This window comes from Ranitomeya imitator, chromosome 1, assembly GCF_032444005.1.
Source record: "Ranitomeya imitator isolate aRanImi1 chromosome 1, aRanImi1.pri, whole genome shotgun sequence".
In the NCBI taxonomy this organism is placed as follows: Eukaryota; Metazoa; Chordata; class Amphibia; order Anura; family Dendrobatidae; genus Ranitomeya; species Ranitomeya imitator.
The window spans coordinates 823,212,723-823,237,565 of NC_091282.1; the positions used below are offsets into that span (position 1 = coordinate 823,212,723).

Genomic DNA, 24,843 nt, shown 5'->3' on the forward strand with positions numbered 1-24,843 from the left:
AGTTAATGTTTGTCTAATTGATAATAAGGTGACATGTCTCCTGAGAGAGCATTTTTCCATACAACTAGGCCTAGCATTCTCTTATCCCTTGAGTTTAGAGCTGACAGAGCGGTGAAGAACCACCTGAGCTACAAGATTGAATTACTGCTTTTTTATTCGCAACAAGGGATCGTTTTACTGGGAGTACACTCAGAGCAACCTAGTGTTAATTATTCATCTCTCCAATGCTATCTCTGTCATTGTGCCCTTAGCATTCCTTTTTGAGAAAGAGGTGATACAGGACAGATCCAGCAGGAGAGCAAAAAACGAAGTAGAGAAGAGATTAACTGGAAACCAAGCTCATGGAGAACGGAGTAGACCCAGAACAAAAAGAATGCAGTGGCCAAAGAGAAACTAAGCAGAAGTCAAAGGAAACTAGACAACGCGTCTCCTCTGATTCAGCCCAAGGAAACACAGCACCACCCCATCCACCAAGAGTTAGGCCAAGGCTAGTTTTCCATACTCAGCTTGCTCATGGCAGCCCAACTGGAAAAATTGAGGGCTTCACGAATGTCAAGGAGCTTTATACTAAAATTGCAGAAGTGTTCAATATACCTTCAACAGAGGTGAGATTTTTATTAGTCTTTTAAGCTAGCCGTCTGCATTCCAGAATGTTTAGCAGAAAACAATTGAGATTTAGGAGAACTGCAAATGTAGATGTAAATGTTTTTAAAAGTTATAGTATGCCAAGCCAATTCATTTCCATCCTTATATTCCTATAGATTATTGTATTTCTTTAAAGGGGTTGTCCTCCTTTTTAAGACATTTTATTTATGGACCCATGGTGGTCAAAAGGTTTAAAAAAGGGAATACTACCTTACCAGAATGGTGCTACTCCACTATACAGCAGTCAGAAGAAACTGTTTCTATCTGTTAAGCAGCAGCACCTCTTTTAATAAGTGAGTAACCTCTTTATAAAGCAACCCTCCACCCTGGGGCTCAAAAGTCACATGATGCCCTCCTTGTTCCTCGTCTGTTCAAATCGGCTTTCCTAGAATTGCTCTGGTCTTATATTATCATTAATGTTGGCAGCACATGTCCATTTTACACATGGAAATATTTAAGCAAACTTAAAAATAATTTCACCCAATGAATGAGTGTTTCAGAGTCAGATGATTAGCAGCCTCTTTAAACTGGGTGATTTTCGGCATAGAAATTTGGGATGTGTAAATGCATCCTTAGGCTATGTTCAGACAATACATTCTAGAAACTTGATAAAATCGTGGCAAAAAACACATCATGATTCATGAAGTGTTGTGTGGACACTTAGTCTTCTTTCATACTCCTGAGAGGATCCATTCACAGCCTCCGCTGACAGTATAAGCAGATTTAAAGCGAACCTGGCCAGGTTTGGCCAATACGAATTATGGCCACTGCCTTTGGGGGCTTATCTACAGCATTCTATAATGCTGTAGATAAGCCCACGATCCGACCTGAAACATAAGAAAAATAAGTTTTATTATACTCACCCTGGGGGCTGTCCAGTCCATACTTATTTGCCCTCTTAAGGGCAGAGCAAAGTACTGCAGTGTACAGGCTCCGGGAAAGGTCAGAGAGGCCCGGCGCCTGCGCACTGCAGTACTTTGCTCTGCCCTCAAGAGGGCAAATAAGTACTGCTGCACAGGAGCACGGTGTCTGGGAGCCATGAAGCAAGCAGGATGGCGGCAAGTGAGTATAATAAAACTTATTTTTCTTATCTTTCAGGTCGGATCGGGGGCTTATCTACAGCATTATAGAATGCTGTAGAAATGCCCTGAAAGGCTGTGGCTGCATCTTATATCAGCCAAACCTGGTTTCCTTTAAAGGGAACTTGTCACTAGGTTTTTGCTTTGTAGTCTGACATCACCAGTAATGTGTCACTTATTGTGCTGTGTTTTGTTTTGCTGTTTCAATACAATCAGTGTTTTATCAGTGGAGATTATCACTAGAGGACAACTGCCCTTGTGCCTCCTAGTCCAACCACATCCCCAACACTGATTAGCAGCTCTCTGTCTCTATACAATGTAAACAGAAAAATGTGATGTGGGTGGGTTTATAGACATCTAAATGACTGAACTTTGCTAGACTTGCATCACAAAAAAAAATGTGATTCAATGGTAACTGCTGCAGCCAGTAAACTAAGTGATACATCCTTTCACTCAGGGTCTTTGTCCCTGTCTCATGCTGTCAGAATGTATGGTAAAAATGTGGCGACAGATTCTGCTTAACAAAATAGTAGCACTTTATGCAACATGACACAAACCACAGCAGAGCAACGGCGGCCCAATTATAAATCAATGAGCTCTATCAGGCACAGGCTTTATCTGTTATACAATGAGTATGGTAGAACTTTGATTTTCTAACAATATACAGTTATTGCAATGACCTTTCTCTTATCCCATGCTGCAAAATACCAATAAAATTAGGTAAATCCTATATCACTTAGAGAATTATTTCCTCCCAGTGATCAGGTATGTTATAGAAAACTATTTAAGCATTTGTAGTATAGTATTATAATACCTATGGGACATCACATCTTAGGTATTTTGCGGTGGGGTATAAGGTCTGAAACCGGAAGAACAACACTCCCAGCTGCTAAAACTTGAGTATTGCAAATACCCAAACAAGAAGCCAAAATACATTCTTCACTATGTTTTATTTTCAACAATTCTTCAAGGGGGAACTAAGATAGAAATATCAGTTAGAACTAATTACAGATGTATACTCATTACAGTTATATCAGGAGGGCCCTGAGCTCATGTCACATGCGCCATACACAGGCATCCAAGGTCTGCACAGGAATGACATCTCCTCTACTTGTAGTCCCATACTCCAGACCTCTCGAACGCTGATCCGATCCTTCATTGAAGCCCATTAATACATCTTATAGCAACATCTTCACTGTACCTCAAGCACTCATCACTGTAAAGACTCTCTTCTTAGCTGCAACATCCACACCTGTACTTCAAGTGGCGGACAAAGTTAATTTTCTCTGGGGAAAAGCCTTCTTTCGACTACAGGTTGCCATTTTGCTTTGTCTAGGACAATCATGGAGAGCAATCTCTGCTGTGGTAACTTATCTAAAGTGGTGTTCCTATTTTTCCTACACTGGCTGAAATGCAGCAAACTTTCTATCTCTACCATTTCTTGGATGAGTAACATCGAACGCCTACTATAAAATACCCAGTTCCTCACCATCCCTTGCCCCCTTAGATCAAAAAACATCTTTGAGCCACAGTTGGTAAACTCTGAATGACTCACTTTACTAAAACGCACTTTTGCAGTCCCATTTTTTTCTTCAGCAACTTCCTTAGATAAAATTTGGAATTTGTCACTAAGATCATTCCTTGATGCCCTCAAACTACATATAGTATATGGGCATGCAGGTCCCTGAAATGTAAATCCATCAATACCTTTATATCTTATACCTGTTGCTGCATTTCTGAGTAATTGATGTTTTCATTCATATGCAAATGAGTTATTAGGTTCTCTGTAAGTGACAGAGTACTTAATGGGGTTTTCCACAAAAAAAGTGCATTTTATTCAAAAGATCTTGGAATAATAATAATTTCCACAGTTGGATGTGTTGAATAAAATGTCCCTGTGCTGAGATAATCTTATAAATGTGCCCCTGTTGTGTACTGTGTAATGGCCGTGTCTGACCGTACAGGAACATGGTCTGATCATACCACAGCTCCTGGGCAGGGGAGGAGGCAAAAGGGAGTATACAGACAGGATATAATATGAGTTTCACTTTTTGTAATGAAGAACTGAAATAAATTAACTTTTTGATGATATCCTAATTTTGTGAAAAGCACCTGTATATCTTAAAAGATTAACTCAGTGCCACGTATTGTAACCTGAAACACCGTGTCTGCAAATTGAGATTCTGGTTTGGCTTTTATTCCTAATCATGGGGCAAAGCTTGTTAAAGAGACAATATTGGTTTTTAGGATCATTGCTTCCAATAGGTGGCACTAGAGTTCTAGTCCTCTTCCTCTCTGAAGAGACAATTTGGATATTTAAAGGGAACCTGTCACCCCGAAAATCGCGGGTGAGGTAAGCCCACCGGCATCAGGGGCTTATCTGCAGCATTCTGTAATGCTGTAGATAAGCCCCCGATGTTACCTGAAAAAGGAGAAAAAGACGTTATATTATACTCACCCAGGGGCGGTCCCGCTGCTGGTCAGGTCAGATGGGCGTCTCCGGTCCGCTGCGGCGCCTCCCATCTTCATTACAAGACGTCCTCTTCTGATCTTCTGCCACGGCTCCGGCGCAGGTGTACTTTGCTCTGCCCTCTTGAGGGCAGAAGATAGTACTGCAGTGCGCAGGCGCCGGAAAGGTCAGAGGCCCGGTGCCTGCGCACTGCAGTACTTTGTCTGCCCTCAACAGGGCAGAGCAAAGTACGCCTGCGCCGGAGCCGTGGCTGAAGATCAGAAGAGGACGTCTTGTAATGAAGATGGGAGGCGCCGGAGCGGACAAGAGACGCCCATCCGACCTGACCAGCAGCGGGACCGCCCCTGGGTGAGTATAATATAACGTCTTTTTCTACTTTTTCAGGTAACATCGGGGGCTTATCTACAGCATTACAGAATGCTGCAGATAAGCCCCTGATGCCGGTGGGCTTACCTCACCAGCGATTTTCGGGGTGACAGATTCCCTTTAATAGCTGCCCTGTGAAATTCCTGTTCTAGTTTTCCTCCTTATTACTGGTAGTAACTTCTGCTTCTGCCCACATGTGCAGTTCATAACAATGATTATACAGGTCTGCGACTAAAAAGCTGTTTGATTATTTTCATATAATTTCCATGTATTTTGGTGTTTTGATAATGAAACAAATATTGAAAAAAATCCTAAATGTCAGGACTTGCCACAAACCTATAGGTTCCTCTGCAAACTCTGGTGTGAATCATCGGCAGGCAGCTTATTTTCTTTCCCCATTAACATCGCTAGGAACTGCGTGATTGGCTGTTGGCAGTCAGGTGATTAGTGACAAAATAATGAAAGGTCCTTATGCTTTCAAGAAACTTGCGTTGGAATTTCATTCGACAACAGTGATGATGGCTTTGCAGAAGTGCATTAATTCACGTCACTGTTTCATTTGTGGTGACTATAGAGTGTCGAATCATTTCAAGCTTTAGGTTGCCTGATGAGTTTGAAAGTGAATTTCCTCCATTCCCACCTTGACTACTTTCCTGATAAATTGGGAGCTGTGAGTGAAGAACAGGGTAAACGATTCCACCAGAACATTAACCCCTTTACCCCCAAGGGTGGTTTGCATGTTAATGACCAGGTCAATTTTTACAATTCTGACCACTGTCCCTTTATGAGGTTATAACTCTGGAACGCTTCAACGGATCCTGATGATTCTGACAGTGTTTTCTCGTGACATATTGTACTTCATGATAGTGGTAAAATTTCTTTGATATGACTTGCGTTTGTGAAAAAAATGGAAATTTGGCAAATATTTAAATCACAGATATATGTCACACAAAATCTACTATATAATTGTCTAAGGGTCACTTCCATCTGTCTGTCTGTCCTTCTGTCACGGTTATTCATTCACTGATTGGTCTCACCAGCTGCCTGTCATGGCTGCCACGACCAATCAGCGACGGGCACAGTTCGGAAGAAAATGGCCGCTCCTTACTCCCCGCAGTCAGTGCCTGTCACCCGCATACTCCCCTCAATGACGGCGGTAACGGACCGCGTTATGCCGTGGGTAATGCACTCCGTTACCGCTGCTATTAACCCTGTGTGTCCCCAACTTTTTTCTATTGACAGTGCCTATGCAGCATCAATAGTAAAAAATGTAATGTTAAAAATAATAATAATAAAAAAAAACCTGCTATACTCACCCTCCGTAGCAGCTCGCGCCGGCCGCCATCTTCCGTTGCAGGTTCCGGTGGCAGAAGGACCTGCCATGACGTCACGGTCATGTGACCGCGATGTCATCACAGGCCCAGCGCGCCTGCGCGACAAGGACCTGCCATGATGTCATGGTCATGTGACCGCGACATCATCACAGGCCCTGCGCGCCTGCGCTACAAAGACCTGCCATGACGTCACGGTCATGTGACCGCGACGTCATCACAGGTCCTGCGCTAATACCAACCCTGGGACCGGAAGCTGCCATGGACTACAAGGGCTCCCTCGGAAAGGTGAGTATATGTTTAATTTTTATTTTTTCACCTGTGACAAACCTGGCTGGGTAATATACTACTTCGCTGTGCAATATACTACGTGACTGGCCAATATACTACGTGGCTCTGTGCTGTATACTACTTCGCTGTGCAATATACTACGTGACTGGTCAATATACTACGTAGCTGGGCAATATACTACATGGCTCTGTGCTGTATACTACGTCACTGGGCAATATACTACGTCACTGGGCAATATACTACGTCACTGGGCAATATACTACGTGGCTGCGCAATATACTACGTAGCTCGGCAATATACTACGTAACTGGGCAATATACTACGTGGCTGCGCAATATACTACGTAACAGGGCAATATACTACGCGGCTGGGCAATATACTACGTGGCTGGGCAATATATTACGTCACTGGGCAATATACTACGTCACTGGGCAATATACTACGTGGCTGGGCAATATATTACGTCACTGGGCAATATACTACGTTGCTGGGCAATATACTACGTGGCTGGGCAATATACTACATCACTGGGCAATATACTACGTGGCTGGGCAATATAATAATAATAATAATAATAATAATTTTATTTATATAGCGCCAACATATTCCGCAGCGCTTTACAAATTATAGAGGGGACTTGTACAGACAATAGACATTACAGCATAACAGAAATACAGTTCAAAACAGATACCAGGAGGAGTGAGGGCCCTGCTCGCAAGCTTACAAACTATGGGGAAAAGGGGAGACACGAGAGGTGGATGGTAACAATTGCTTTAGTTATTCGGACCAGCTATAGTGTAAGGCTCAGGTGTTCATGTAAAGCTGCATGAACCAGTTACCTGCCTAAGTATGTAGCAGTACAGACACAGAGGGCTAATACTGCATAAAGTGTATGAGAACATGATGCGAGGAACCTTTATATACTACTTTATATACTACATGGCTGGGCAATATATTACGTCACTGGGCAATATACTACGTAACTGGACAATATACTACGTGGCTGGGCAATATACTACGTGGCTGGGCAATATACTACGTGGCTGGGCAATATATTATGTCACTGGGCAAGATACTACATGGCTGGGCAATATACTATGTGGCTGGGCAATATACTACGTCACTGGGCAATATACTACGTGGCTGGGCAATATACTACGTGGCTGGGCAATATACTATGTGGACATGCATATTCTAGAATACCCGATGCGTTAGAATTGGGCTACCATCTAGTACTTAACCCCTTCATGACCCAGCCTATTTTGACCTTAATGACCTGGCCGTTTTTTGCAATTTTGACCAGTGTCCCTTTATGAGGTAATAACTCGGGAACGCTTCAACGGATCCTAGCGGTTCTGAGATTGTTTTTTCGTGACATATAGGGCTTCATGTTAGTGGTAAATTTAGGTCAATAAATTCTGCGTTTATTTGTGATAAAAACGGAAATTTGGCGAAAATTTTGAAAATTTCGCAATTTTCACATTTTGAATTTTTATTCTGTTAAACCAGAGAGTTATGTGACACAAAATAGTTAGTAAATAACATTACCCATATGTCTACTTTACATCAGCACAATTTTGGAAACAAAAATTTTTTTTGCTAGGAAGTTATAAGGGTTAAAATTTGACCAGCGATTTCTCATTTTTACAACGAAATTCACAAAACCATTTTTTTTAGGGACCACCTCACATTTGAAGTCAGTTTGAGGGGTCTATATGGCTGAAAAGACCCAAAAGTGACACCATTCTAAAAACTGCACCCCTCAAGGTACTCAAAACCACATTCAAGAAGTTTATTAACCCTTCAGGTGCTTCACAGCAGCAGAAGCAACATGGAAGGAAAAAATGAACATTTAACTTTTTAGTCACAAAAATTATCTTTTAGCAACAATTTTTTTATTTTTCCAATGGTAAAAGGAGAAACAGAACCACGAAAGTTGTTGTCCAATTTGTCCTGAGTACGCTGATACCTCATATGTGGGGGTAAACCTCTGTTTGGGCGCACGCAGGGCTTGGAAGGGAAGGAGCGCCATTTGACTTTTTGAATGAAAAATTGGCTCCACTCTTTAGCGGACACCATGTCGCGTTTGGAGAGTCCCTGTGTGCCTAAACATTGGAGCTCCCCCACAAGTGACCCCATTTTGGAAACTAGACCCCCAAAGGAACTTATCTAGATGCCTAGTGAGCACTTTAAACCCTCAGGTGCTTCACAAATTGATCTGTAAAAATGAAAAAAGTACTTTTTTTTCACAAAAAACTTCTTTGCGCCTCAATTTTTTCATTTTCACATGGGCAATAGGATAAAATAGATCCTAAAATTTGTTGGGCAATTTCTCCCGAGTACGCCGATACCTCATATGTGGGGGTAAACCACTGTTTGGGCACACGGCAGGGCTCGGAAGGGAAGGCGCGCCATTTGACTTTTTGAATGGAAAATTAGCTCCAATTGTTAGCGGACACCATGTCGTGTTTGGAGAGCCCCTGTGTGCCTAAACATTGGAGATCCCCCAGAAGTGACCACATTTTGGAAACTAGACCACCCAAGGAACTTATCTAAATGCATATTGAGCACTTTAAACCCCCAGGTGCTTCACAGAAGTTTATAACGCAGAGCCATGAAAATAAAAAATAATTTTTCTTTCCTCAAAAATGATTTTTTTAGCCTGGAATTTCCTATTTTGCAAAGGGTAATATGAGAAATTGGACCCCAAATGTTGTTGTCCAGTTTGTCCTGAGTACGCTGATACCCCATATGTGGGGGTAAACCACTGTTTGGGCGCACGGCAGGGCTCGGAAGGGAAGGCACGCCATTTGGCTTTTTAAATGGAAAATTAGCTCCAATCATTAGTGGACACCATGTCACATTTGGAGAGCCCCTGTGTGTCCAAACATTGGAGATCCCCCACAAATGACCCCATTTTGGAAACTAGACCCCCAAAGAAACTAATCTAGATGTGTGGTGAGGACTTTGAACCCCCAAATGCTTCACAGAAATTTATAACGCAGAGCCATGAAAAAAAAAAAAATATTTTCTCAAAAATGATCTTTTAGCCTGCAAATTTTTATTTTCCCAAGGGTAACAGGAGAAATTTGACCTCAAAAGTTGTTGTCCAGTTTCTCCTGAGTACGCTGATACCCCATATGTGGGGGTAAACCACTGTTTGGGCACATGCCGGGGCCCGGAAGTGAAGTAGTGACGTTTTGAAATGCAGACTTTGATGGAATGCTCTGCGGGCGTCACGTTGCGTTTGCAGAGCCCCTGTTGTGGCGAAACAGTAGAAACCCCCCACAAGTGACCCCATTTTGGAAACTAGACCCCAAAAGGAACTTATCTAGATGTGTAGTGAGCACTTAGAACCCCCAAGTGCTTCACAGAAGTTTATAACGCAGAGCTGTGAAAATAATAAATACGTTTTCTTTTCTCAAAAATAATTATTTAGCCCAGAATTTTTTAATTTTCCCAAGGGTAACAGGAGAAATTGGACCCCAAAAGTTGTTGTCCAGTTTCTCCTGAGTACGCTGATACCCCATGTGTGGGGGTAAACCACTGTTTGGGCACACGTCGGGGCTCAGAAGGGAAGTAGTGACTTTTGAAATGCAGACTTTGATGGAATGGTCTGCGGGTGTCACGTTGCGTTTGCAGAGCCCCTGGTGTGCCTAAACAGTAGAAACCCCCCACAAGTGACCCCATTTTAGAAACTAGACCCCCCAAGGAACTTATCTAGATATGTGATGAGCACTTTGAACCCCCAAGTGCTTCACAGACGTTTACAACGCAGAGCTGTGAAAATAAAAAATCATTTTTCTTTCCTCAAAAATGATGTTTTAGCAAGCATTTTTTTATTTTCACAAGGGTAACAGGAGAAATTGGGCCCCAATAATTGTTGTGCAGTTTGTCCTGAGTATGCTGGTACCTCATATGTGGGGGTAAACTACTGTTTGGGCACACGTCGGGGCTCGGAAGTGAGGGAGCACCATTTGACTTTTTGAATACAAGATTGGCTGGAATCAATGGTGGCGCCATGTTGCGTTTGGAGACCCCTGATGTGCCTAAACAGTGAAAACCCCTCAATTCTACCTCCAACACTAACCCCCCACACCCCTAACCCTAATCCCAACTGTAGCCATAACCCTAATCACAACCCTAACCCCAACACACCCCTAACAACAACCCTAACCCCAACACACCCCTAACCCTAACCACAACCCTAATTCCAACCCTAACCCTAAGGCTATGTGCCCACGTTGCAGATTCGTGTGAGATTTTTCAGCATCATTTTTGAAAAATCCACGGGTAAAAGGCACTGCGTTTTACCTGCGGATTTACCGCGGATTTCCAGTGTTTTTTGTGCGGATTTCACCTGTGGATTCCTATTGGGGAACAGGTGTAAAACGCTGCGGAATCCGCACAAAGAATTAACATGCTGCGGAAAATACAACACAGCGTTTCCGCGCGGTATTTTCCGCACCATGGGCACAGCGGATTTGGTTTTCCATAGGTTTACATGGTACTGTAAACCTGATGGAACACTGCAGCGAATCCGCAGCGGCCAATCCGCTGCGGATCCGCAGCCAAATCCGCACCATGTGCACATGCCCTAATTCTAAAGGTATGTGCACACGCTGCGGAAAACGCTGCGGATCCGCAGCAGTTTCCCATGAGTTTACAGTTCAATGTAAACCTATGGGAAACAATAAACGCTGCGCACATGCTGCAGAAAAACTGCACGGAAACGCAACGGTTTACATTCCGCAGCATGTCGCTTCTTTCTGCGGATTCCGCAGCGGTTTTACAACTGCTCCAATAGAAAATCGCAGTTGTAAAACTGCAGTGAAATGCGCAGAAAAACCGCGATAAATCCGCCATAAATCCGCTGCGGATTTGATAAATACGCAGCGGAAAAATCCGCAGAGGACCAGAATACGTGTGCACATACCCTAACCCTAACCCTATTCTAACATTAGTGGAAAAAAAAATTCTTTATTTTATTATTGTCCCTACCTATGGGGGTGACAAAGGGGGGGGAATCATTTACTATTTTTTTTATTTTGACCACTGTGATAGGTTATATCACAGTGATCAAAATGCACTTTGGAACGAATCTGCCGGCCGGCAGATTCGGTGGGCGCACTGCGCATGCGCCCGCCATTTTGGAAGATGGCGGCGCCCATGGAGAAGACAGACGGACCCCGGGAGGATCGGTAAGTATGATGGGGTGAAGGGGAGCACGGGGGGGATCAGAGCATGGGGTGGTGGATTGGAGCGCGGGGGGGTGGATTGGAGCACGGGGGGGTGGATTGGAGCACGGGGGGGTGGATCGGAGCACGGGTGGTGGATCGGAGCACGGGGGGTGGATCGGAGCACGCGGGTGGGATTGGAGGACGGGGGGAAGGAGCAGACAAGAGCATGGGGGGAGCGGAGCACAGGACGGAGGGGAGCCGGAGCAGTGTACCGGACAGATCGGTGGCTTGGGGGGGTGATCGGTTGGGTGGGGTGGGGGCACATCAGTGTTTCCAGCCATGGCCGATGATATTGCAGCATCGGCCATGGCTGGATTGTAATATTTAACCAGTTTTAATAGGTGAAATATTACAAATCGCTCTGATTGGCAGTTTCACTTTCAACAGCCAATCAGAGCGATCGAAGCCACCCCCCCTGGGCTGTACTTTCACCCGATCTGCAGGGACGCGATCTTTCCATGACGCCACATAGGCGTCATGGGTCGGATTGGCACCGACTTTCATGACGCCTACGTGGCGTCATGGGTCGGGAAGGGGTTAATAAGTAACATTTCCCACATGTCTACTTTACATCAGCACAATTTTGGAACCAAATTTTTTTTTTGTGAGGAAGTTATTAGGGTTAAAAGTTAAACAGTGATTTCTAATTTTTACAACAAAATTTGCAAAACCATTTTTTTTTAGGGACCAGCTCACATATGAAGTCACTTTGAGGGGTCTATATGATAGAAAATACTATATGATAGAAAATACCCCAAAGTGACACCATTCTAAAAACTGCAACCATTAAGGTGCTCAAATCCACATTCAAGAAGTTTATTAACCCTTCAGGTGCTTCTCAAGAAGTTTTAGAATGTTTAAAAATAAATGAACATTTAACTTTTTTTCACAAAAAATTTACTTCAGATACTAATTTTTTTATTTTACGAAGGGTAACAGGAGAAATTGGACCATAAAAATTGTTGAGCAATGGCATAAAAATTCAAAGTTGGAAAATTGCGAAATTTTCAAAATTTTCACCAAATTTCCATTTTTTTTCACAATTATAATCGCAGGTAATATCAAAGAAGTGTTACCACTATCGTGAAGTAAAATATGTCACGAGAAAACAATGTCAGAATCATCAGGATCCGTTGAAGCTTTCCAGAGTTATAACCTCATAAAGGGACAGTGGTCAATATTGTAAAAATTGACCCCGTCATTAACGTGCAAACCACCCTTGGGGGTTAAGGTGTTCTGCTAAAGTGCTTAACCAGAAACTGCATCAGTCTATTTTGGGTGCTTCTCATATATTTCAGGGTTTTTAATTTTCAAGTCCTGATACCTTATACACTAGGGGCTTATTGGTGCACAATAACAGAGACATAGATAAATAACTGTAGCTGTTTTAGTTGATACTCCCCCTTTTTGTTAACCTTTCATCTAATAGTGCATAAACAAGGATAGAGAGAGCAGAAAGATATAGCATATATGTGCATTTTTAGTATGTCATAATTCTTAATGCACACACCCCCTAGTTCATTCTAATCAAACTGATGCAGAGAAATAGTCATAGTCATAGATTAATAGTGATTAAAGGAATAAGAATGTATTCATCCAAATAAATCGCCCATCCCGACGCGTTTCACCCAAGAACAATCAACTGGGGTTCATCATGGGAAGGAACAGGGCTTCTCCCACCAAGAGGCAGCTATAGTAAGCCGCGTCTCGCCGTGATTGTGTTTGGAGAGCCCCTGATGTGCCTAAAAAGTGGAAACCCCCCACAAGTGACACCCTTTTTGGAACTAGACCCCAAAGGAACTTATCTAGGTGTGTGGTAAGCACTTTGAACCCCCAAGTGCTTCCCAGAAGTTTATAACCTAGAGCCGTGAAAATAAAAAATCATATTTTTTCCAGAAAAATGATCTTTTCAACCCAATGTTTTATTTTACCAAAGGTAACAGGAGAAATTGGACCCCAAAAGTTGTTGTGCAATATCAATTGAGTACACTGATACCCCATATGTAGGGGAATACTACTTTTGAGCCACAGTGCAAAGCTCAAAAGGGAAGAGGCGCCATATTGGAACTCAGATTTTGCTGGAATGGTTTGAGGGTGCCATGTCACATTGGCTGAGCCCCTGAGGTTCCAGAACAAAAGAAACCCCCAATATGTAAACTCATTTTACAAACTGCACTCCCCAATGAATTCATATAGGGGCGCAGTGATCATATTAACACCACATGTGCCTCACAGAATTTTATACCACTGAGCGTTGAAGAAAAAATAAATTACATTTTTACCACTAAAATGTTGTTTAGCCCTAACTTTTTAATTTTCTAAGGGCTAATAGGAATTTTTTTACAACAAACTGAGGTCCATTTTTTCCTGAGTGCGCCAATACCCTATATGTAATCTGAAAATATTTTTCAGGCACAGTGCAAAGCTCAGAAGGCAAGGAGCGCCAGATTTTACTGTTATGGTTTGCAGGTGCCATGACCCAATGGGAGAGCCCATGAGGTGCAAGAACAGCAGAACACCCCCATAAGTGACCCCATTTTACAAACTACACCTCTCTATGAATTCATCTAGGGTGCAGTGATCATATTGATGCAGCGCCCCAGAGATCTGGTCGTTGCAGTATGACGCTCTGCCACTAGGGGGAGTGATGGTACGTCTGATGGCACTGAAGGAATTCTCCTGACCAGGTATCACCAGAACACATTACACTTCACACTCCGGCCACTAGGGGGAGAAAAAGGCTTTATTTATTGGGCCACTCCTCACACTGGTAAAACTAGGGGTTGGGGAGGAAGTTAGTCAGAAGCTGACTGGGTTGGATTCAGGCAACATCCCGTGGCAGGGGGTGTTGCAGGGAGAAGACACAGGGGGGTCCCTGTCAGGCGTGGGAACCTGGCAGGTGCCTAGCGAACAGAACGTAACGGAACCGCGCCTGCACTACCTTGCGGCGGTATCCTAAGAAAGAGACACAAAGGGAAGGATATTGTGGAACAGTGTAAACGAGATCAAGCACATAGGAGAGCCAGTAGGAGTCGTGCCGTGAGACCGAGGCAACATCCTACTGAGGCGCGTAGCCGGTGGCCGGAACACCGCGGGAGTAACTGACTCTAGGCCTTACTTCGAACTCCGCAGGACAGTTAATTATAGGTTGGCTGCCTACCTTAAATTTCCTAAGAAGACATAGGGGGCAACAGTGGGAGAGGGGTGTCTCTAGGTCCCGGAAGACCTCCAGGCCTTCCCGTCATACGGGTGCGTCCTAGCCAAAACATACTGGGGGATGAGAAACTAGCAACATCTGGAACTAAAGAAAGAGAGAGAGCTGTAGAGAACGATGAACGAGAACAGCAGTTGTGAGGACTATTCCGAATGCTCAGCAGGGTAGAACTACAACACACAGGCGCTAGTGGTAGGCAACGATTTCCATCTGCGAAGGAGACTCTGGAAGTGCCCATCGGACCGACCGGTCTCTGATATCCCTGTTAAACGTGCTCTGGATTGAGGATCCTGAAGTCTACAGTAAAGAGGTAAAGAGACTGCAACCTTGTGTCCTCGTTATTGCCTGCACCTCACACCATCACCATCCATCTTACTGGGAAGCCCTGGGGACATACTTCACCTGTGGGAAGGTATACCATCCAGCTGCCATTCCATCACCCCAGCGGACCCCACAGCAGCGTCGGTCACCCTGACCGAACACCACAGGTGGCGTCACGAACCCCTGACAGACTGCAGCACCTTTATTGGACGCCCCTTAGCAGGGTCGCGGACCGGGTCTAGCCACCGTGACAGCCTCAGAACTAAAGCAGAGAGGCCCGGTACCGAGAACGCGTGGCCCTGTGTCTGGGGGCGATCCAACTTGGCGTCATGAACAGGATCGTACTTAAGCCTGAGAAGCAGGTCATGTGTGCCTTGGAACTGTGATTGAAACGTGTTTGAACTGTGATTTATTGCGAGGACTGTGTATTGCTATTTGCCACCAAGATTCCCGCCAAAACCGCTGCCATTGCAGCGCCACGAGGAGCGCAGGAGCAGAAGAAGGGCGTGGACAAGCTGAAGAGCGCGAACGACAATGGCTGCCCAGTCTAAATATTTCTGTGCTTTGAGGACGTGTCCGTCAGCAGCCGAGATCCGCCTCCTGATCCTCAGTGGAGGGCGGAGACAAAGGAAGCGAAACCGCCCACGAAGGAGAGAGCAGGAAAAGGACAAGGAGGGAGAGGAAGTGAGCCACGTGGAGGACGCCATGACAGGCCGCCCGGGATCGGAGCGTGGGGTCGGAGCCGAGGACTCCCCCAGCTACCCTGAGAGATACCGCGGCCAGGCGTCACCTGTTGGCCCCGACTCCCTGCAGGCCGGAGTGGACGAGCTCAGGGATCAACTCCGGCGGACACAGCTGAGCACTGAGGCCGGGTGGAAGGAGATCGTCACCGGGGGCCTCATCAGACGTCTGTCGGCAGCCTCGTCTGGTCCGGAGCAAGAAAGAAGTTCCAGCGCTCCGAAGGCCCTGCCGGAAAGCGAGATACTGCAAACAGATGACAACGCCACAGCGCAAGGCTCCGTAGTCAGCGTTCCAGATCCCAGCGGAGACAGAGCAGGCCAGCACCGGAGGGACCGCATCTAAAGCAGGTATGAAGAACGACCCTGCCCCAGTGACAGAAGACCTGCGGGTAAGCCCCGTCACGGCACCACCTGCTGCCCTGACTAAGACTACCTCTGAACTGACGAGTCCCAGCACTACTACCACTGTGTGCATCATTTCTACTACTGCATCTACTACCAAAACTGACATTCGAACACCGATCCCTAACGACTTGTCTATACTGGAGAAACCGATTAGTGACATTGATACCGCATCGGATGAGAAAAGAGATATGCAAAGCCATAAGACCCCCTTCTGGAGTGGGGGAGCCCTTTATGTGGCACCTGGTAGCCGCCAGTTTCCAGCTGGGCTACTCCGATCGGTGCTACCCTCTGAGTTACAGCACTAAACCTCGAAACCCCGAAACTGTACATAGTTAACTGTTTCCTGCTTTTGCTGCTTTAAACCCGTCCAGGGTTAACTCTTAAAGGGGTCCCTTTGTTTACCCGGGATCCCTCTTCTTGTTGTTTGTTTATCATTGTTTCCAAAGACTGCCGGTGTTGTGAGTTCTGTTTTTGGGCTCCCTCTGGTGGTTACTGATGGTACTGGGTGATTTGTGTTCTGCTGTCTCTGGTGTCCACCTGTTCTATTAGGATTTGGGAGTTTCCTATTTAACCGGGCTTTCTTGTCATTTCCCCGCCGGCTATCAAGGTTATCAGAGTGTTTTGTTACCTCAGCTTCTGGCTTCAGTAATCTTCAGGACAAGCTAAGTTTTTATTTTCTTGTTCCACGTTTTGCTTTATTTTTGTCTTGTCCAGCTTGCATATATTTGTCTCTTTGCTGCTGGTTGCTTTAGTGGGCTGTAATTGCTCCTCATGTTCCATGAGTTGGGACATGAGTTCAAGTAATTACAGGATGGTTTTTTGAAGGGTTTTTTGCTGACCGCGCAGTTTACTTTTGTATCCTCTGCTATCTAGTTTTAGCGGGCCTCATTTTGCTGAATCTGTTTTCATACTGTGTATGTGCCTTCCTCTCATTTCACCGTCATTATATGTGGGGGGCTGCTATTTCTGTGGGGTATTTCTCTGGAGGCAAGAGAGGTCTGTGTTTCTTCTAATAGGGGAAGTTAGATCTTCGGCTGGTGCGAGACGTCTAGGATCAACGTAGGCACGTTCCCCGGCTATTGTTATTTGTGTGTTCAGGTTAAGGGTCGCGGTCAGCTCAGGTTCCATCACCCTAGAGCTCGTTGGTGCTTGTCCTTTTGTGATTCCCTGCCATTGGAATCATGACAGTATAGCCGGCCAAAATGTTTGGGCTGAAGTAGGAGGAAAAGTAGTCTGAGGAAGTTTTTTTTTTTTTCTCTCCTCTGAGGTTGCTGCCTAGCCTTAATTGCAGCCAGGCTGATTTTTTTTTCTTTTTTTTTTTCTTCCTCCTCTTAATCCTTGAATGGCTCTGACCTTAGCTGTTTATCATGGACGTCCAGAGTTTAGCTTCCAGCTTGAATAATCTTGCTGCTAAGGTTCAAAATATACAAGATTTTGTTGTACATGCTCCTATGTCTGAACCTAGAATTCCTATTCCAGAGTTCTTTGCTGGAGATAGATCTAGTTTTCTGAATTTTAGGAACAATTGCAAGCTGTTCCTTTCTTTGAAATCTCGCTCTTCTGGAGACCCTGCTCAGCAGGTTAAGATTATTATATCTTTCCTGCGGGGTGACCCTCAAAATTGGGCATTTGCATTGGCACCAGGGGATCCTGCGTTGCTTAATGTGGATGCGTTTTTTCTGGCATTGGGTTTGCTCTATGAGGAACCTAACCAGGAGATTCAGGCTGAAAAAGCTTTATTAGCTCTCTCTCAGGGGCAAGATGAAGCAGAAATATATTGTCAAAAATTTCGGAAATGGTCAGTGCTTACTCAGTGGAATGAGTGCGCCCTGGCTGCAAAGTTCAGAGATGGCCTTTCTGAGGCCATTAAAGATGTTATGGTGGGGTTCCCTGCGCCTACGGGTCTGAATGAGTCTATGACTATGGCTATTCAGATTGATCGGCGTTTACGGGAGCGCAAACCTGTGCACCATTTGGCGGTGTCTTCTGAACAGGCACTTGAGACAATGCAATGTGATAGAGTTCAGTCTAGAAGTGAACGGCAAAACTATAGGCGGAAAAATGGGTTGTGCTTTTATTGTGGTGATTCAGCTCATGTTATATCAGCATGCTCTAAACGCACAAAAAAGGTTGATAAGTCTGTTGCCATTAGTACGTTACAGTCTAAGTTCATTCTGTCTGTGACTCTGATTTGCTCATTATCATCCATTTCCGTCGATGCCTATGTAGATTCAGGCGCTGCCCTGAGTCTTATGGATTGGTAATTTGCCAAGCGATGTGGGCTTAGTCTTGAGCCTCTGGAAGTCCCTATTCCTTTGAAGGGAATTGACTCTACACCTTTAGCTATGAATAAACCTCAGTACTGGACACAAGTGACCATGCGTATGACTCCCGTTCATCAGGAGGTGATTCGCTTCCTGGTATTGTATAATTTACATGATGTTCTAGTACTTGGTCTGCCATGGTTACAAACTCATAATCCAGTCCTTGACTGGAAAACAATGTCTGTGTTAAGCTGGGGATGTCAGGGGGTTCATGATGATGCACCTCCGATTTCTATCGCTTCATCTACTCCTTCTGAGGTTCCTGTATTTTTGTCTGATTATCGGGATGTTTTTGAGGAGCCTAAGCTCAGTTCGCGTCCTCCTCACAGGGATTGCGATTGTGCTATAGATTTAATTCCTGGTAGTAAATTTCCTAAAGGTCGTTTGTTCAATCTGTCAGTGCCAGAGCATACTGCTATGCGGGATTATGTTAAGGAGTCCTTGGAAAAGGGACATATCCGTCCATCTTCGTCCCCTTTGGGAGCAGGTTTTTTTTTCGTGGCCAAAAAAGATGGGTCCTTGAGGCCTTGTATAGATTATCGTCTTTTGAATAAGATTACCGTAAAATATCAGTATCCTTTGCCTTTGTTGACTGATTTGTTTGCTCCCATTAAGGGGGCTAAATGGTTCACTAAGATTGATCTTCGGGGTGCGTATAATCTTATACGAATAAAGCAAGGTGATGAGTGGAAAACTGTTGTGAATTCTGTGGCTGAGTTCACTTCTGTGGTCACAAGTGGTATTGCAGTCTCTGGGCTTCCTCCCTCAGGTGTTTTGGTGAGCTCGTTGGCTGCCTTGCTATTTAGCTCCACCTGAGTCTGTCTTCCTTGCTCCTTGTCAATGTTCCAGTGTTGGATCTGAGCTACTGCATCTTTCCTTGGGCCTGCTGCTCTGCTAGATAAGTGCTTCTAGTTTGTTTTCTGTTTTTTCTGTCCAGCTTGCTATTATCTTTTGCTGGAAGCTCTGAGAAGCAAAGGGGTGCACCGCCGTGCTGTTAGTTCGGCACGGTGGGTCTTTTTGCCCCTTTGCGTGGTTTTCGTTTTAGGGTTTTTTGTAGACTGCATAGTTCTCTTTGCTATCCTCGCTCTGTCTAGAATATCGGGCCTCACTTTGCTGAATCTATTTCATTCCTACGTTTGTCTTTTCATCTTGCTAACAGTCATTATATGTGGGGGGCTGCCTATTCCTTTGGGGTATTTCTCTGAGGTAAGTCAGGCTTGTATTTCTATCTTCAGGCTAGTCAGCTCCTCAGGCAGTGCCGAGTTGCATAGGTAGTTATAGGCGCAATCCACTGCTGCTTATAGTTGTGTGAGGATAGATCAGGTACTGCAGTCTACAGAGATTCCACGTCTCAGAGCTCGTCCTATTGTTTTTGGTTATTGCCAGATCTCTGTATGTGCGCTGATTACTGCACGCTGTGTTGCCTGATTGCCAGCCATAACAGTACAAGGAGCCACACCAATGATTCCCAATAGAGGGAAAAAAGAAATCCTGACATCATTTTTTTTTCTTAGCTCTGTCTTCAGTCTTTTTTTTCCCCTAGACATTAGAGTGCTTCAGGACACAGCTGTGGACATGGATATTCAGGCTCTGTGCTCCTCAATGGATAATCTCGTTGTAAATGTACAAAAGATTCAAGATACTATTGATCAGAAATCGATGCTAGAACCAAGAATTCCGATTCCTGATTTGTTTTTTGGTGACAGAACTAAGTTCCTGAGCTTCAGAAATAATTGTAAGCTATTTTTGGCCTTGAAACCTCATTCTTCTGGTAATCCTATTCAACAGGTTTTGATTATTATTTCTTTTTTGCGCGGCGACCCACAGGACTGGGCGTTTTCTCTTGCACCAGGAGATTCTGCATTGAGTAATGTTGATGCATTTTTCCAGGCGCTGGGATTGCTTTACGATGAGCCTAATTCAGTGGATCAGGCTGAGAAAAATCTGCTGGCTTTATGCCAGGGTCAGGATGATGTAGAAGTATATTGTCAGAAATTTAGAAAGTGGTCAGTACTCACTCTGTGGAATGAATCTGCACTAGCGGCTTTGTTCAGAAAGGGTCTCTCTGAAGCTCTTAAGGATGTGATGGTGGGATTTCCTATGCCTGCTGGTTTGAATGAGTCTATGTCCTTGGCCATTCAGATCGGTCGTCGCTTGCGCGAGCGTAAATCTGTGCACCATCTGGCGGTATTGTCTGAGAGTAAACCTGAGCCTATGCAGTGCGACAGGACTATGACTAAAGTAGAACGGCAAGAACACAGACGTCTGAACAGACTGTGTTTCTATTGTGGTGATTCTACTCATGCTATTTCTAATTGTCCTAAACGCACTAGGCGGTTCGATAGCTCTGCCATTATTGGTACTGTACAGTCCAAATTCCTTTTGTCCATTACCTTAATGTGCTCTTTGTCATCGTATTCTGTCATGGCGTTTGTGGATTCAGGCGCTGCCCTGAATCTGATGGATTTGGATTATGCTAAACGTAGTGGATTTTTCTTGGAGCCTTTGCGGTGTCCTATTCCGTTGAGAGGAATTGATGCTACACCTTTGGCCAAGAATAAGCCTCAGTACTGGGCCCAGCTGACCGTGTGCATGGCTCCTGCACATCAGGAAGTTATTCGCTTTCTGGTACTGCATAATTTGCATGATGTGGTCGTGTTGGGGTTGCCATGGCTACAAACCCATAATCCAGTATTGGATTGGAACTCTATGTCGGTAACCAGCTGGGGTTGTCAGGGAGTACATGGTGATGTTCCATTTTTGTCTATTTCGTCATCCATTCCTTCTGACATCCCAGAGTTCTTGTCGGACTTTCAGGATGTATTTGAAGAGTCCAAGTCTGATGCCCTACCTCCGCATAGGAATTGTGATTGTGCTATCGATTTGATTCCTGGTAGTAAATTCCCTAAGGGTCGTTTATTTAATTTGTCCGTACCTGAACACACCGCTATGCGCAGTTATGTGAAGGAGTCCCTGGAGAAGGGACATATTCGCCCATCGTCGTCACCATTGGGAGCAGGGTTCTTTTTTGTAGCCAAGAAGGATGGTTCGCTAAGACCGTGTATTGATTACCGCCTTCTTAATAAGATCACTGTTAAGTTTCAGTATCCCTTGCCATTGATTTCTGACTTGTTTGCTCGGATTAAGGGGGCTAGTTGGTTCACCAAGATAGATCTTCGTGGTGCGTATAATCTGGTGAGAATCAGGCAGGGAGATGAATGGAAAACGGCATTTAATACGCCCGAGGGTCATTTTGAGTATCTGGTGATGCCGTTCGGACTTGCCAATGCTCCATCTGTTTTTCAGTCTTTTATGCATGACATTTTCCGTGAGTATCTGGATAAATTCTTGATTGTTTACTTGGATGACATTTTGATCTTCTCAGATGATTGGGAGTCTCATGTGAAGCAAGTCAGAATGGTTTTCCAGGTACTGCGTGCTAATTCCTTGTTCGTGAAGGGATCAAAGTGTCTCTTCGGTGTGCAGAAAGTTTCATTTTTGGGGTTCATCTTTTCCCCTTCTACTATCGAGATGGATCCGGTTAAGGTTCAGGCCATCCAGGATTGGACTCAGCCGACATCTCTAAAAAGTCTGCAGAAATTCCTGGGCTTTGCTAATTTTTATCGTCGCTTCATCTGTAATTTTTCTAGCATTGCCAGACCATTGACCGATTTGACCAAGAAGGGTGCTGATTTGGTTAATTGGTCTTCTGCTGCCGTGGAAGCTTTTCAGGAGTTGAAGCGTCGTTTTTGCTGTGCCCCTGTGTTGTGTCAACCTGATGTTTCTCTTCCGTTCCAGGTCGAGGTTGATGCTTCTGAGATTGGTGCAGGGGCGGTTTTGTCACAGAGAGGTTCTGGTTGCTCAGTGTTCAAACCATGTGCTTTCTTTTCCAGGAAATTTTCTGCTGCTGAGCGTAATTATGATGTGGGCAACCGAGAGTTGCTGGCCATGAAGTGGGCATTCGAGGAGTGGCGTCATTGGCTTGAGGGTGCTAAGCATCGCGTGGTGGTTTTGACTGATCATAAGAACCTTACTTATCTTGAGTCTGCCAAGCGCTTGAATCCTAGACAGGCCCGTTGGTCGTTATTTTTTGCTCGTTTTGATTTTGTGATTTCATACCTTCCGGGCTCTAAAAATGTGAAGGCGGATGCTCTGTCTAGGAGTTTTGTGCCCGACTCTCCGGGGTTATCTGAGCCGGCGAGTATCCTCAAGGAAGGAGTCATTGTGTCTGCCATCTCCCCTGATTTGCGGAGAGTGTTGCAGAAATTTCAGGCTAATAAACCTGATCGTTGTCCGGCCGAGAAACTGTTCGTCCCTGATAGGTGGACTAGTAAAGTTATCTCTGAACTTCATTGTTCGGTGCTGGCCGGTCATCCAGGAATCTTTGGTACCAGGGAGTTGGTTGCTAGATCCTTCTGGTGGCCATCTCTGTCACGGGATGTGTGTGCTTTTGTGCAGTCCTGTGGAATTTGTGCTAGGGCTAAGCCCTGCTGTTCACGTGCCAGTGGGTTGCTTTTGCCCTTGCCGGTCCCGAAGAGGCCTTGGACACATATTTCGATGGATTTCATTTCTGACCTTCCCGTTTCTCAAAAAATGTCGGTCATTTGGGTGGTCTGTGATCGCTTTTCTAAAATGGTCCATCTGGTGCCCTTGGTTAAATTGCCTTCCTCCTCTGATTTGGTGCCTTTGTTCTTCCAGCATGTGGTTCGTTTACATGGCATTCCTGAGAATATTGTTTCTGACAGAGGTTCCCAGTTTGTCTCGAGGTTCTGGCGAGCCTTTTGTGGTAGGATGGGCATTGACCTATCTTTCTCCTCGGCCTTCCATCCTCAGACTAATGGCCAGACCGAACGAACCAATCAGACCTTGGAAACATATCTGAGATGTTTTGTTTCCGCTGACCAGGATGATTGGGTGTCATTTTTGCCGTTGGCTGAGTTCGCCCTTAATAATCGGGCCAGCTCGGCTACCTTGGTATCTCCATTTTTCTGCAATTCTGGGTTCCATCCTCGTTTCTCTTCAGGACAGGTTGAGTCTTCGGACTGTCCTGGTGTGGATTCTGTGGTGGACAGGTTGCAGCAGATCTGGACTCAGGTGGTGGACAATTTGACCTTGTCCCAGGAGAAGGCTCAGCTTTTCGCTAATCGCAGACGCCGTGTGGGACCCCGACTTCATGTTGGGGATCTGGTTTGGTTATCTTCTCGTCATATTCCTATGAAGGTTTCCTCTCCTAAATTTAAACCTCGTTTTATTGGTCCGTATAGGATTTCTGAGATTCTCAATCCGGTGTCTTTTCGTCTGACCCTCCCAGACTCCTTTTCCATACATAATGTATTCCATAGGTCGTTGTTGAGGAGATACGTGGCACCTATGGTTCCATCTGTGGAGCCTCCTGCCCCGGTTTTGGTGGAGGGGGAATTGGAGTATATTGTGGAGAAGATTTTGGATTCTCGTGTCTCTAGACGGAAACTCCAGTATCTGGTCAAATGGAAGGGTTATGCTCAGGAAGATAATTCCTGGGTTTTTGCCTCTGATGTCCATGCCCCAGATCTTGTTCGTGCCTTTCATGTGGCTCATCCTGGTCGGCCTGGGGGTTCTGGTGAGGGTTCGGTGACCCCTCCTCAAGGGGGGGGTACTGTTGTGAATTCTGTGGCTGAGTTCACTTCTGTGGTCACAAGTGGTATTGCAGTCTCTGGGCTTCCTCCCTCAGGTGTTTTGGTGAGCTCGTTGGCTGCCTTGCTATTTAGCTCCACCTGAGTCTGTCTTCCTTGCTCCTTGTCAATGTTCCAGTGTTGGATCTGAGCTACTGCATCTTTCCTTGGGCCTGCTGCTCTGCTAGATAAGTGCTTCTAGTTTGTTTTCTGTTTTTTCTGTCCAGCTTGCTATTATCTTTTGCTGGAAGCTCTGAGAAGCAAAGGGGTGCACCGCCGTGCTGTTAGTTCGGCACGGTGGGTCTTTTTGCCCCTTTGCGTGGTTTTCGTTTTAGGGTTTTTTGTAGACTGCATAGTTCTCTTTGCTATCCTCGCTCTGTCTAGAATATCGGGCCTCACTTTGCTGAATCTATTTCATTCCTACGTTTGTCTTTTCATCTTGCTAACAGTCATTATATGAGGGGGCTGCCTATTCCTTTGGGGTATTTCTCTGAGGTAAGTCAGGCTTGTATTTCTATCTTCAGGCTAGTCAGCTCCTCAGGCAGTGCCGAGTTGCATAGGTAGTTATAGGCGCAATCCACTGCTGCTTATAGTTGTGTGAGGATAGATCAGGTACTGCAGTCTACAGAGATTCCACGTCTCAGAGCTCGTCCTATTGTTTTTGGTTATTGCCAGATCTCTGTATGTGCGCTGATTACTGCACGCTGTGTTGCCTGATTGCCAGCCATAACAGAAAACCGCATTTAATACGCCTGAGGGCCGTTTT

At 45.1% G+C, this 24,843-nt stretch overlaps 1 protein-coding gene across 1 annotated transcript in view; it reads left to right on the plus strand.

Annotated features, from left to right (window-relative positions):
- Positions 1-286: 286 nt before the first annotated feature.
- GIPC3 (GIPC PDZ domain containing family member 3) overlaps positions 287-24,843 on the plus strand; it is a 196,935-nt gene continuing 172,378 nt past the window's right edge. The window contains exon 1 of the mRNA XM_069740416.1: positions 287-605. Within this exon, the coding sequence (XP_069596517.1) occupies positions 342-605 (264 nt within the window). The 5' untranslated portion in view covers positions 287-341. The remainder of the gene's footprint in view (positions 606-24,843) is intronic.